The 14,804-nt window shown below is 50.1% G+C and overlaps 1 protein-coding gene across 1 annotated transcript in view; it reads right to left on the bottom strand.

The window, feature by feature from the left end:
• The window catches only part of Lrrk1 (leucine rich repeat kinase 1), a 136,381-nt gene that overhangs the window by 25,296 nt on the left and 96,281 nt on the right, over positions 1-14,804 (bottom strand). The window contains exons 16-22 of the mRNA XM_075952355.1: positions 13,101-13,265; positions 12,390-12,562; positions 11,292-11,412; positions 10,792-10,951; positions 8,593-8,869; positions 2,753-2,924; positions 176-339 (exon numbers count right to left, since the gene is read on the bottom strand). Coding sequence (XP_075808470.1) covers positions 176-339; positions 2,753-2,924; positions 8,593-8,869; positions 10,792-10,951; positions 11,292-11,412; positions 12,390-12,562; positions 13,101-13,265 — 1,232 coding nt within the window. The remainder of the gene's footprint in view (positions 1-175; positions 340-2,752; positions 2,925-8,592; positions 8,870-10,791; positions 10,952-11,291; positions 11,413-12,389; positions 12,563-13,100; positions 13,266-14,804) is intronic.

A 14,804-nucleotide genomic window follows, 5' to 3' on the forward strand; every position in this document is an offset into this window, starting at 1 on the left:
GGAGGACAGGAAGATGGGGCCATCAGGGCAATCAGAGGGAGGGTCTCTATTTCTAGCAAGCTGTTCTAGGAGCAGAATTCTGACTCCACACGGAAGAGCAGTAGGTCGGGGCTGTCACGGGGCCACTGCTTGGGAACCATGATGACCCTGCCCGCAGGCTCCCGGATGTTCCCACCTGAGGTAGCCCCCATCAAAAGTAACCAGCAGCCCTTCTTGCCAGTAGATGGTCTGGTTTCTTTTGACCCTGAATGTGCTGCAGCGATTTCTCTGGTTTCCTGTGAAACTGTAAATGGTGACTTTCCGGTTCCTGCTTTTCGTATTCTTCTTGTTTTCAAAAAGCTGAAAGACAGAGAGAAAAGACCCTGTTTAAGAATTCTGGGCTCTCCACTGGCCTTGTGCAGAACTCGAGGAGGCTGGCCTGGCCCCATCTTGATAAATTGCTGCAGCTTCCCACCCGTGCCTCCCACGCCCATTGCTCATCCCCGCTGCCAAGTCAAAGGCCGCATGGTCTGGAAGGGTCTCCAGGGTACCCTGGGAACAGATTTTCTAAGCGATTACAAATGGGCTGTTCTTCTCCGAACACTTCCCTCCCCAACTTCACAAGCGGACATTTCATTTGGTAATGTGGACAGGACAGAAAAGCAAAACAGGGAAAATAAACAACCAACAACTTATCACCCAGAAGGAAGAACTTTAAGATTTGGGTAGGTATGAGCCCAGGAGTTTTTCCTACTACACATATGTGTAAAACACAGCAGTATGGAGTGTGTTTCTCATTCTGCATGCTCTTTGGCCCGGGGATACAGCTCAGTGATAGAGTGCTTACCCACCATGCCCCAGGCTCTAGCATGAATTGCAAGCATTGAAAAACAAGGTATACTTTGAAAATGTCATGGCTGCCTTGCCATTAAAACTCACTGAGAATCCATTTTCCAAAGGCTGGGGTAGTGATTTCTCTTGCCATTCCTTTCCATTAGGTTGGCTCTTCCCCTCCCTCCAAAATATCGCACTATGACTACAGAAAACACACGAAGATTTCTCTGCTTCAGTAGTGGGGTGCCCGATCTAGGGTCTGACAGTTTTAAGGCTCTGGGTGCAGAGTGAGGTTTGGAAAACAAGAGACGGTCACCGCAGCCACTGGCCACCAGGGCCAGGCATCTTGCTGGGCTCTTTGTCCGTCTGGCAGATCTACAAATAGGGAGGCTATTGCTGCGGGAATCTGCATGTCTTTGATGGATGCTGAGGCTGAACTCTTCTCCCCTCTGTCCTCCATCTGAATTTTAACAGGATTTCTTTTGGCATTGATTTCTCAGACCATCCAGCAGCTCCCCTCCTTGTGAGCTCAGCCTCCCACAATGTGGGGAGGGGGGTGCAGTGACCTCCCACTTAGAACACAGCAGGACATAGTTCAAACGGAGGGCAGAGAGGCAGATGGAACCCTAGGAGAGGCGGTGCCAGCACCCACTCTGTCAGCCAGAGCATCATTTTGGTTTCATAATGAGATCACTCCCCTATCCGCAACACAGGCTGCAACACTTTTAATTGATTTCCAGCCTCTTGTGTTTATTTTTCTTCCCATAAAATGGGAAGATCAAAGAGCATCTTTACCCGAGCCAAGAAGTTTGTAATTCAGTAAGGGCGCTCTAATTAGAAGGTGGCAAAAAGCGAAGTCAGGCAGAGATCAATGTCAAAAGAGACGCAACAGTTCAACAGTGGGAGTGTATGCCAGGGACTCACAAACTGTAGAGTGTGTCCCGGTCCCCTGGGGGTCTTGTCAATGACAAGCAGCTGGACTCCATCCTGAAGTTTCTGAGATCTGGAGTTGGGGCTTAACAATGGGTATCTCTCACGGGATCTCAGGTGAGGTCAATTTCGCTGGTCTAGGAACCCCATTTTGAGAACTACCGCTCTAGGCAAATTACTTCTGTATTATTGTCTTGCATGAAATTAGTGCTGACTGACAGCTGGGCTGCCGCTCCATAACTCTGGCTGGACCCACGGAACATCACCCATGGGATGGCTCTTCACTGTGACCAAAACAAGTAGATATTTTCCAGCAGGGGTTCCACACTTGGCCGCGGAGTGGCATCACCGGGGACCTTTACACAGTCTAGATGATGCAAGCTGGGCCTGGGATACATCTCTAACTCCAGCCTTTAGGTGTGCCAGTGAGATGGCTCAGCACAGATGCTCGCCACTAAGCCTGACAACCGAGTTCAGGCCCTGGGGCCCCCGTGATGGAAAGAGAGAAGCAATTCCTGTAGGTTGTCCTTACTTAGGTATGGACGCTTACAACCAAGATTCTAAATTTGGGTGATCTGAGAAGTCAGAGATTCCTCTCAGGTAAGTCAAGGGTACAGTCAGGACAGCAAGACCATGAAGTCAGGGCCCTGGGGAGTGACGGAAAATGCTAATTCTTGCCCCAGTTTATAGCTGCTGCACCAAAAGTATGCTGGCTTGGTGGGAGAGCCTGCCTCTGCTAGCACAAGCTCCACCGTGACTGGGAAATGGTTACCATTTGGGACCATAACTCCAAGAGGGAAGAGGCTAAGTCATTTGGGCACAAAGCTGGTATTCCCAGCCTAGGCCAATGGCTTCACGCTATGCTTTCCTCTCAACCCTGTGTCAGTCCTTTCACCGCAGGGGAGCAGCCTTCAGTTAGGTCCCACCAGCACAGAAGCTGTAATCTTCCCCCCAAGAGTATGCTTTTAGAAGCCCATCCATCCCGATGCCTTATCCTCTCAGGAGCTACCTGCAGGTCCATCTCAGCCAAGCTGATCAGCATCCGTGCTATGAATCTCTGCCAGAAGCCAACAGGCACGAAGCTCATCTTAAACACCCGCTGGATGGTGTTAGCCATTGGGTGCCGCATGCTATGGGTGTCCAGTCCAGGTTTGGACGGAAGGAGGTGTGGTAAGAGGTAGCTGAAACACAGAAAGGAAGAGATGATTAATCGTGGCCTGCGGTCCCCTACAGGCCCCTGGTCCCTCTGAGAAGGCCTCTGCTGAGAAAGCTCAGGCTGCCAGGCATCCTCCCTCGAGAGTTGGAGAACCTAGAGGGACGTGGATGGGAAGATGGGAAGACATAAAAATGCCAGGCTCAGTAAATCGGAGTTGCTTCTCAGAAAACTGGGTTGTGGTTGTGAAATCACTTAACACCGACTTTGGTTCGCGGAGGGAAAACAAATACAGCTGCACTGTTCTGAGGACGAGGCAGATATCGGGGTCAGGGTGACTGTTTCCTTGGTCTTCGTAGCTGTTTATTGTCCTTGGCTAATGAAAACAACACACGACCTTAAAAGTTAGAACATGGCGGTTTTGCGCAGAACAAATGATGTTTTATAAGAACACAAGTGGACATGGTCATCGTTAAACTCTTGCGTCACTGTGTGACCTAGGTGCTTTTGTCTACTGTCATTTAAAAGAGCGGACAGCCAGAAAGTCGCTCCCCACAAATGCATCTGGAAAGTGAGATATACCATGCGCTATGAACTATGAGTTAAGGGGCAGGCACAGGGCAGGCATGGGCTATCCTGGCAAAGCAGAGGCTGGATTCTTTTCTCTTTAAAAGATATTGTTATTATACATACGGATGTTTTGCCTACATGTATCTCTGTGTGCTGTGTGTGTAGTACCCATGGAGTCCAGAAGAGGGCGTCAGAACCCTTGGGACCGTAATTACAGATGGCTGTGGGCCTCCATGTAAGTGCTGGGAATGGAATCCAGGTCCTCTGGAAGAGCAGCCAGCGCTCTTAACTGCTAAGCTATATGTACAGCACCTGGAATCATTTCTTAATAAAGGCTTTGCCTTCAGCAATCCCAGTCCTGCTGACCATGCCCCCACAAGAACCATAGACCACGCGACAAAAACTCCAGCACCAGACACGAGAAACCTCTGTCAAGTTGTTGGTCAATGGAATCCAAGAGATTCTCAAAACAACATATTGTTTTGCTTATTGCGGTTGCCCTTCACTGCCTCCCAAAGGTTTAAGGTGAGTTCCGATTGCTGCAAACTCACACTTCAGACACAGGATCTAACCTGGAGGTTCTCTTCCTGAGGGCTAGCTTTCACAGTACCAGAAGGTGCTAAGCGAGCTGCCAAGGGAGGAAGCAAGCGACAGTCACCCAGCTCTGATCCCATGACCCACAATCCTCACCACAGCAAGGTAGCCCTGACTGTGCAATAGTGAAGTCAGATCTTGGCAGTAGCCAACGGCTGTCTATTTAAGGCCTGGTCAACAGGAAGGAAATCATGGCTGGTGCTGGAAATGCCGCTAACTTCCTGGGGCTCGTGAGGTCATGGACCTATTACTCCACTTTACTAGACCAGAAACATTTCTAGCTGAATTCTAAATCTACACACACAGCTGAGTCTAGCTCCCACACCCCTTTGTCGCTGACAGACTATTACAGAATACCACTAAATGGTCAGAATGTGGAGATCACCTGACTGTAGGCTACCCAGAGGAGAAGCATACGTTTGCAACCCAGTCCTGCACCTAAGACTCAGAGAACATTGGAGAAGAAGAGGAAGAAATAGTCTCAGAGCCAAGGACCATGAAGTCTGCTGTGAGACTGTGTCTCCTAAAAATAACAAAGAAGCTGTACCTGTGATACCTTGACAAATATGATTACCCAAATAAGACCTGAACAACAACACCAAAAAAACCACCAGAAAATGGAAGTGGAAAATGTCACAGGGTCCCAACCTTAGACAACCAATGAGACTACTGGGAGAGCAAAAATTAGTCTCTACTGATCTGGGAGGTCCTTCTGTATATGTGTTGCTTTTATTGATTGATGAATAAAGCTGCTTTGGCCAAAGGCTTAGCAGAGTAGAGCTAGGCAGGAAATGCAGACAAAGATACAGAAAGTAGGCAGAGTGGAGGAGAGGCCATGTAGACGCCAAGGAGCAAGAGGGCCTAACAATTACTGGCAAAGCCACGAGCCTCAGGCTGAAATAGAAATGAATAAAAGTGAGTTAATTTATAGTTAGAGCTAGCCAGTAGGAAGACTAAGCCATTGGACAAACAATTGTAACTTAATTTTAATAAGCTTCAGAGTGGTTATTTCATAAGTGAGTCTGGGAACTAGCGAGTGGGGACCTAGTGGGTGGAGAGAAACCGCTCTAGTGGGACTGGATGAGACAGAGAAAAGGCCTCCATCTCCACTTTCCTAAGGATGAGTCTTTTGGTTGGCTACAGTAACAAGTCATATACATGCTTGGAAGTCATATACATGCAAGGCTAAATAGACTCATCAGGTTCTATTTATATATTTACACACACACACACACACACACGTAACAATAATGATAAAAGAAAGAGAAACAATGAGTTTGAGAGAAAGTGAAGGGGGATGAACAGGACCAAAAGGAGTTAAAAATACATGGCCATTGAGGTCAACTCTTTTTTTTTTTTTGAGACAGGGTTTCTCTGTGGCTTTGGAGCCTGTCCTGGAACTAGCTCTGTAGACCAGGCTGGTCTCGAACTCACAGAGATCCGCCTGCCTCTGCCTCCAGAGTGCTGGGATTAAAGGCGTGCACCACCATCGCCCGGCGAGGTCAACTCTTGAAGGGAATAGTAGTCCCTGGGCAGAAAGGCTGTCTTAAGAGGTAGCTAAGACTGGACAGCAGAAGTGAATTATTCCTGTGTCTGATGAGTGTCAATGAGTTCATGAACCCTGGGCAGGGCAGTGTGCCCTCTGAGGATGCGGGCTAGTGCAGGTTGTGCCACTGAGATGGCCACAGATGTGGGTTGGGGCCTTCCAGAGATGGTAAGAGCTAAGGCATTTCTGCCAGCAGGAAATGAAAGTGCTGGAAAAGACAGGTCTTGGAAGCTCATCAATCCCGAGTTTCTGAAGGACTTGGCAGGGGTGGGGGTGGGGTTCATGGGCTACAGGTGGAAGACCCAGGTCCCAAAGGAGCATCTGTGTCTGTATGGATTCCAAGACCATAGCTGCATTATTGACCCACGGAAGCCTAGCGTGTAAGGAGCTGGAACTCACCTCAGGCACAAGGGAAATGAGGTCTGTGCTAGGATGGAAAATGTTCTGCTACTCACAGCTTTGTGCGGATCCAGACACACGGGACACAGGACGTAACATGACCGAACAGTAAGAGCAGCGCTGCTGATCCCTACTCTCTCCGGAGCTCCTGTGTGTAAGAGACACTGTTCTATGCAGTATAATCTATTTACTCCTGACAGCAAGGGTAATAGCAATAGGTAATGATATTGTTGTTATTCTGCAAGGGAGAATAAAGGTAGCTGGGGCTCATTCTCTGGCAGTCTGTCACCTTGCTGTGCAGAAACTTCCTTGGACTTGGCAGTAATCTGGCTGATTTTTATTGTTCAACCATATAGGTAGAATCACACAACACACACACACACACAAGATACTCTTACTGAATGCCAGTATATAATATATCCTTACTCCTCTAATTCACTGATAAATGATAAAACCAGAATATTGTTAGATCACTGACAGGTGGCCCAACCTTGAGCTTTTATTGGCCAATGGCAATGATAAGGAATTAGGGACCATGAGACAGACCTCGAATCTGTTTTTTGAGGTTTTTATCTTTAGGACTCTGCTCATGACTCCATACAAATGAAGCAAGTAGGTCTTGCACTCCTCCCCTCAACTCTGTTACGGCCAAGTGTAAAGGAGGGCTATTTCTATGGACGGCTGATTTACACCAACAGAATCTCTAGAATGGCTGCCCAGGGACCGTCAAGCCAGCTCCCCACTGTATGGCACCACTGTAAGGCTCTGGAGTTGGAGCACGGAGTGATGATGTGTTCTAGGGCAGGTTCACCATAAGGGTTCATGGATTTGGGATACTCGCTGCTGCTATCAAAGCCAGGAAGTGGATGAACCAACCAAGGACATCAGTGGAGCCTGGGTAGCCACCAGAGTTTTGGTGCCCTCTCAGGGGTCCTATTTCAGGGTTTGGGGCATTGGCAGTTCTCATGTTCAGGAGGGTGAGTGTTGACATGGAGTAACGCAGGTGACCATGGGAAGAAAGCATCAACACACGAGTAAGGATGTACATTCTAATACTTAGCAGAACCACTGAAGACCACGCCGAGAATACAGGGAATGAATAAAGAGATCAAAACGCGACTAACTCAGAAGGCGAACAAAATGAACAAGGGCACAAACTAAATGGTACAGATAGGAAGCAAATGGCAAGCTACTTAAATCCAACTCAGAAGCTAATCACTTCGTGTAGATGAACTAAGTTTTCCTATTTAAGACAGAGAGCATCAGGTTAGACGATTCATTGGCAATAAGATATTCATTGTGATATACATACTCAGACCAATTTGTAATAAAGCAGACAGCTGTAGCTAAAAGCTAACAGACCTCCAAAGCTGGTACGTGGTTATTTTAAAATCAGACAAAATGGACTTAAAGAAAGAGACTATTACCTGAAGTAATGAGAGACAGTCTATAATGGAATAGCAGAGAACAATTAAAACATGTTGTCATAAGTTTCCAGCATCACTACCTTTGTGCTTTGGGCCTTTCGTAAATACAATGGGGGATTAAACTTAAGCAGAGCCATGTCAGGATAGTTGAGTTCATACCCAAGGCGGCTACTTAGCAGGGGCAGAAGACGTACGAGCCATGCCCAGGTGGGTCAGAGTGGGATGGTGAGAGATTTCCCTATGCTGCAGGGAATGTTGTAGCATTTAAAAGGAAGGAACTGGCCGGGCGGTGGTGGCACACGCCTTTAATCCCAGCACTCAGGAGGCAGAGGCAGGCGGATCTCTGTGAGTTCGAGACCAGCCTGGTCTACAAGAGCTAGTTCCAGGACAGGCTCCAAAACCACAGAGAAACCCTGACTCGAAAAACCAAAAAAAAAAAAACAAAAAACAAAAAACCAAAAGGAAGGAACTGTTTATGGCATTTCTGTTCTGTATTTCCTCACTGCAGCGTTAACTGGTAAGGGAATCTGTAGAAAGTGAAACCCTGGATGAGGGGAGACTACTGTAGATGTCCCCAGGAGAAGTAGAAGATAGCACTTGGGAGGTGGTAGAGTCCCAAAGTGGAGGGGTGGACTGAAGCAGACGTTAGGGGCATGGAGAAGAATTTGGGGTGGTACGGATGATGTGCCCAGCGAGATGAGGCAGTAGAGGAGAGAAAGCAGAGGTCTTGGGCATGCTTCCAAGTGTTACTCCCGCCTTCCAGGAGGCAGCGTTGTGGAGGCCCAGGCCTGAGCCTGTCTAACCAGTCAACCTTAGTGGACTTGCAAGTACGTTCTGAGGCCAGATAACTGACACGTGTGTCCGCGTCACGGAATGTCCTCACTCATCGCATTACCAAGCCAACGGCTGCCCCAAGGAGAACTGCCCCAAGGAGAACCAACCCCTTTCAATAAGTAGATTCCTTCCAACTGCCTGGAAACAGTAGCCTTGGCACAGATATGGGGTGGTCAACGTGGCGCCTGCTGTGTCTACCCTCCTGCTGACCCAGGCTAAGCACCTGGCCATCCCCCAGAGGTAGCTATTCTGGTGGCGGTAGCCCTGGGCATCAGTGTCCTTGGACCCCATTCCTTTCTTCAGAATATGCCGGGCTATGGCCTCACCTGTCATTGGCAACAGGAAGGGCAATCTCAAACTTGGCCAGGAACTGGAAGTATTGCTCCTCAGTCTGCTGTGTGAAGCCTGTCCCCACCAGCAGCATCCTGAGGTCCTCTGCTCGGATCACCCCATTCTTCGCCACCGACCGTGAGCCCTTGATGTTGAAGATCCTCTGCAGGCATTCGGACAGCCAGATGGGGTCCAGGAAGTAGAGGTTCCTCAGGCCGTGGCTCGTGTCTGGGAAGTGCAGCAGGGCTCCTGTTTCTATGAGGAAGCTGATGGCTGCCGGCAGGGAGGGAGGAAGCTGGGTCAGAATCACACAGGGACCAGAAGGGACTCAGTGATGACCCTGTTCCCAGGAAGAAACCAATACTCTGGCATTCCAGGCTCATCGGACAGGGTGGGCAGCTGGAGCCTGGTGACATATTGTGCTGCTTACCAGTGTCCTGAGTTGATTGAGGGTCAAGCAACTACAAGTAACCCTTGTTATCAGATTGAGTACCTGTGACTGTCACCACTTGATGGTATTTACCTATGAAGTCCCCAAACAACACGTGACGTTCTTTTATAGTTATGCGCAGACACATGCTGAACTGTGAAAAATGCGAGTTGTCTTCTGTGTTCCTACCTGAGCTCTCTCATGCGGTGAATGCCCATCCTATGATCTATTTGTCGCCACGTTTAAATTTTGTGCATCTGGAGCAATTTTGCTGTCTAAAATGACCCTCAAGCACAGGGCTAAGGGAGTGCCTAGTGCGTCTAAGTACAAGACTGATTTATAGAGAGAACGCGGCCTTAGCTTAGCAACGCTAGGCATGAACAAGCGGCCACTGCATGAGCTAACCCATCAGTAATACATGTTAAATAATTAACGAGGTATATGTGCTGGCTAGTTCTTATTGTTACCTCGCTACAGCCAAGACTCACCTGGGAGAGTCTCAGCTGAGGAAAGATCTAGATCATCCCTAGGCCTACGGGCGTGTCTGTGGGAGATTGCCTCGATTATTAATTGACCTAGCCCATTATGGGCGGCACCATTCTCTAGACAGGGAGTCTTAAAATAGTAAAGAAATGGAGAAAGCTAGCAAGAAACTGAGCAGCCAAGGAGCAGGGGTCCGTTTGTTTCTCTCTCCCCTTGACTGTGCGTGCGATGTGATTAGCTGCCAGAGTTCCTGCTTCGACTTCTTCTCAGCGACTGTAAGACAAGTAAAGCCCTTCCTCCCCTAGGCTGCTTGGGGTCAAGGTATTTTAAACACAACAAAGGAAAGGAAACCAGAACGGTATAGAACAGAGGTGTATCCGAAACAATCAACAGTTATTGACGGCTTCATTGATGGCAACGTGAGCAGAGGCAGCAGCGACCTGGTCCTGTTACTTCTCCACAAGCAATGGTTTCCTATCTGCCAAGGCACTGATTGTGGTGACCTTTCCGATGCTAAGCACCATGGCTGTAATTGTTTAATGGAGCTGTTTCCCTGGACTGATGTCCTGGAGGATGGTGACACAGAGGTTGTCCCTCTACGTGATGGAGGAAGGTCATTGGCTAATAAAGAAACTGCCTTGGCCCACTTTATTGGTTAGAACATAGGTGGGTGGAGTAAACAGAACAGAATGCTGGGAGGAAGAGGAAGTGAGCTCAGACTCGACAGCTCTGCTCTCTGGAGCAGAGGCCATGCTCCCCTCTCCCCGGGGAAACTCAGCGATGAAGCAAGCTGCCAGGTCAGACATGCTGAATCTTTCCCGGTAAGACTGATGCTACACAGATTATTAGAGATGGGTTGATCGGGATATGAGAATTAGCCTGTAAGGGCTAGAGTTAATGGGCCAAGCAGTGTTTAAAAGAATACAGTTTGTGTGTTGTTATTTCGGGTAAAGCTAGCCGGTGGCAGGAGCTGGGTGGCAGAATGCAACCCGCAGCTCCATACTACACGTACGTATCCTCTGCAGAGCAGCTGCCATGCTCCCTGTCCGAGGAAAGAAGGGGGAGGACAGCGGGAGGGCGTGGCAGCAAGGAGAAGAGGAGGGAGGAAGCATGAAGGTGAGTGAACACAGAGTGCTGGCCTGCTGTGCTGAGGGTACAGGTGGGGCCGTGACCTACAGAAGTCTCATAGGGGCCTCACCCTACCCCACTCACGGGCTTTGGACTTCTGCCTGGCCTTCGGGTCCCCCATACCAATGGCCCTGGGTACCCACTCCTGGCTTACCGGACTGCAGGTCCTCGTAGTCTTTGATGTCATTGCCGGGCGTCTGCTCCACCAGCTGCTCCAGCTGCCTGTCCGTCAGATACTGAACTTCATCTCCCAGACTGCGGCGTTGCTGCTCGGCCAGCACGGCCTCCTGTAGGCTGATGTAGCTCCTGGGGATCTGGGTGCAGGCAGGGCAAGGCTGAGGCCCTCAGGTCCAAGGGGTGCTGCCTACATTAACACTCCCCATCACCCCACTGTTTGGTTCTAGGGCCAGAGGACATGGGTGTTTTTTTGTTTGTTTGTTTTTTTGTTTTAACAGGATGAGAACAGAAAAATGGAGTCAGAGCATGGTGACCACAGACTTAGTAGTGCCAGGACTATTGTGATCAGCCAATGACCCTGCCCTGCTTCCACCTGGAACTCCTGGCTTTAAGTACAGACATATATATATGCCTTACAGCAAGTGACTGTAGCGGGAAATGGGAGCCTCTGGTCTAACTGAATGAGGGGATACGTACCAGCCTGCCGGCGAGTTTCTGACAGCCAATAGTGCTGCCCACATCCTTCATGTTGCATGTGACGTGGAAAATCAGTTGCCGCAGCCCCTCCTGCCCTTCCAGGTTCTTGCAGGAGATCTCACTGTGTGTGCAAAGATATTGGGGGCTTAATCAACATACCACTTCTTTGTTTGGGGCACGTAGCATCCCTGTTTCCCTGGAGGTTTGTCCCAAATGCCGACGAGTCATTAAAGAGAGACCAGGAAGGTTCTTGGGGATTTGCTCTGTGTATAACCCTATGTGGGGGTCTTACAATATGTCACCTGGGTCTGTCTTCCCAATATGCTGCGTTCACAGAGGAAGAGTGAGGTACTGGGACTCCCAAGGGTGGTAGCTGGGAAGAAAGCTGTGACTGAACCAGCCAGGACTCCTGGTATTAAAAACCCTTCCAAATCTTTCTTGGGGCATACCAGGAGTCCCCCAAATCCTGCTGCTGCATTCTGAGGCAGATTGACGGGCCATCCTGACCTGAACAACATCTGTACCCACGCCGTCCCCCCCGGAGTGAGGGGATCCTAGAGTAGCCACACCAACACACGTTCTACTCTGATCAGGGAGCCTCGTTTTCTTAACTAAACCTCAGATTCACAGTCCTGAAAAATGAGTACCTGAGGCTTGACAATGTGATGGCTACGGACAAGAGGTGAACTGAGTGACACCCCAGAGTGGCTTGGGTGCACCAAGCCTGCCCCGCTTCACACTCCCACAGCTACTTTCAGACTTAACCGCTGCTCTCTGATCTACTTGGGTCTAGTGCAAGGCCTGGGCTATCTGTCCTCCATCAGTGATCTGAAAATACTGTCATGTCCCTTTGTCCCATGGGAGCTGTGTGCTCTTGGTACTGGCCTTGAGGAGAGGAGACCCCAGAAAGGATGCACAGGTTTGGTGTCTCGAGGCTCCGTCCCTACTCATCTAGGGGACCACGCCCTGCTCTGGGCACCACCCCCTGTCCAGAGGAGCCTGGCTCATCCCCAGGACAGACGCCAGGCAACTTGGGGTCTTGGTGAACAGAGCACACGTAGTGGGGGCAGCAGCAAGCCAGAGGCAGGCGACACTCACTGCAAGTGTTTGAACGTGATGTCCGGGAAGCCCGTGGCTCTGGAGCCTGACGGCGAGCGGCAGAGGGCCAGCACATAGGCCCGCAGCGTCGCTATCCTCTCCACTCGGAATTTGGCTTCGATTAGGTCCAGGTGTGTTCCAACCACTAGCACAACGGCATTTGGGGCCTTGGCCTGTAACAGAGAATCCCACAGCTGAGTCCGGCGCTTTTCCCCCCAGATAAAGAGTAGGAAACAGTTTCCTCAGGGTGCAAATGTGCCAACCCTGGACGTTAGTGGCCCACACTCAGCCGCCATCCTGTGGCCTTGAAAGTTATGGGCCAGTTATGAACTGAGATGCCCTATGGCCCACTCCATGCAGTTTAGCCCATGAAGAGGGATGTCTGCTCCTTCTAACCACCTGAGGGAGAGACCTGTGCCAGGCCAGTGGCACCTTTACCCTGGGAGGTAGTGCTGCCTGCCTTGCATGCATGGGGCTATTAGGTTTCAGGTAAATAAAAAAATAACAAGAACACGGGGACCCTAAGGCCCAGGAGGCCTCTTAGTTCTCGGTGTGAAAATCAAACAAGGCTGTGATTTGGGACCCTCTGGGAGAGCCCTTCAGTAAGAATAGTGTTTCTCCCTTGCACCATCTCTTTGTATTTAATTCACACCAGAACCCTGGGGTGCTGGGTTCTGAGCACTAGAAGGCCAAGATGGGGGGGCTCCTCACCTCAATGTTGAGCAGCCAGAATTGGAGGTTGGCCACGGCTTCCTCCCCCAGTGCCAGGTTCCAGACCACCACATACAGGGCCTTGTCCGTGAAGAAGCACTGGTTGACAGTGGCCATGCTGGCAGGACCCCCAATGTCCCAGACGTTGAACTCCACGGACTCAACCTACTTGAGCAACAAGACACAGAAGGGGAGGCATTTGAGTGACCCACGGGGTGAGCAGACCACAGGAAAATTTACAATTTGGAATGAATCTGGAAAAGACATGGTCATGGAAAAGTTCCAGACTCCAGTGTGTCTAAATTAGCAATCTTGGGGAGGGAAAAGTGGCCCAAAGGTATTTTCTGGGGGCTTCTCTTTGCTGCTAACAGAGTGGGCATGCAGGGAGATTATGGCCTGTTGTGTTGGTTCTCTTAGGCTCTCTACAGTTGGGAGACATCTGGTGGCAGGAGGGCCCCCACTTCGACATCATGGCTCCCACCCTCTCTGAGCAAGGGCCAAATGGAGGAGGCATCCCTGAAATTGTGTAGGTCAAAGGTTAGCGGCCACCAACAAGGCTGGGAAACCCGCCCTGACGTGAGAATCCAACAACAGGAACCGGGCTGCCAGGAAGACCGTGGAAGCAGTTTCTCTATTACTGCGTGAGCTCAGGGCTGGCCTGGAAGCCGAGGCTGCAGTTAGCTGTAGCCAGCAGGCATTTCCACGAGGCAGCATTTGGCCTCCAGGACATAGACAGCATGCTGAGCTGGTTTTGTATAAAGATGAAAGCAGACAGCTGTTCTCCGTCAGCTGAAGGTCAGCTGCACAGGGCAGGGCGGGATGGGCCTCGGTGCTCACAAGAACTGCACTGGCTTTCGAGTGAAGGTGGTTTCGTGCTCTCCACCCCTCGAGCCTGGGCACCCATCCGCTGAAGAACAGCTGGGAGCAAGAGTGACTGAGTCATCCTCAAAACAGCAAAGCCAAGGGGACTGCAGAAAATTCGGGTTAATTTTAAGAGCCTTCAGACGTGAGTCAGAGTCCCTCCCTGTCTGTTCTGAGTGGGCCTGGTATTCATTATCTCTGAGTTCTGAGCCCAACAGGCAGGACCCTGCTCTGATTTTTATTTACTTTTGGTGCTTGGGACTGAACTCATGGCCTTGCAATGGTCATCACAAGCTGCCCCGCTGACGTGCATTTCTTCTAGCCCTAAGGGTCCTGTTCTAGAAGCACCAGCTCCGAGTGTGTTCGCTTACACCCTCGGGAGGCTCCAGTTCTCAAACTGGATTTCCCTGATTTGGAAGAGGGTTTTATGTGGAAAAACTCTGCCACCAGACTTAGCTCTCATTGCACGGGGCTTGGACACAGCCTCTGTGCGTTCTACCCCGTTAGCCTTTTTCCACCTCGGGTCCTTGAGTCAGCACAGCGAGGCAGAAACACAAACACAGCAGATGAGGACACTGTTCGCACTCAGGGCAAAACCACTTTACGTGCGTTCTATGGATGGGGCGCTCTTAAGGTTTGAATCAGAAATGTCTGCTGAGGTTTATGTCTTGAACACTTGGTGCCCTGCTGGTGAAGTCTTAGGACATCCTAGAGACCTAGGAAGGGGAGACTTAGATGAGGGAAGTAGGTCCCTGGAGGTAGGTCCTCGGGAGTGTATTATCCTGGCCACTTCCTGTCACTCCCTGCTTCCTGTCCCCCACGAAATGAACAGCTGTTCTCATC

This window comes from Microtus pennsylvanicus, chromosome 18, assembly GCF_037038515.1.
Source record: "Microtus pennsylvanicus isolate mMicPen1 chromosome 18, mMicPen1.hap1, whole genome shotgun sequence".
Classification (NCBI taxonomy): Eukaryota; Metazoa; Chordata; class Mammalia; order Rodentia; family Cricetidae; genus Microtus; species Microtus pennsylvanicus.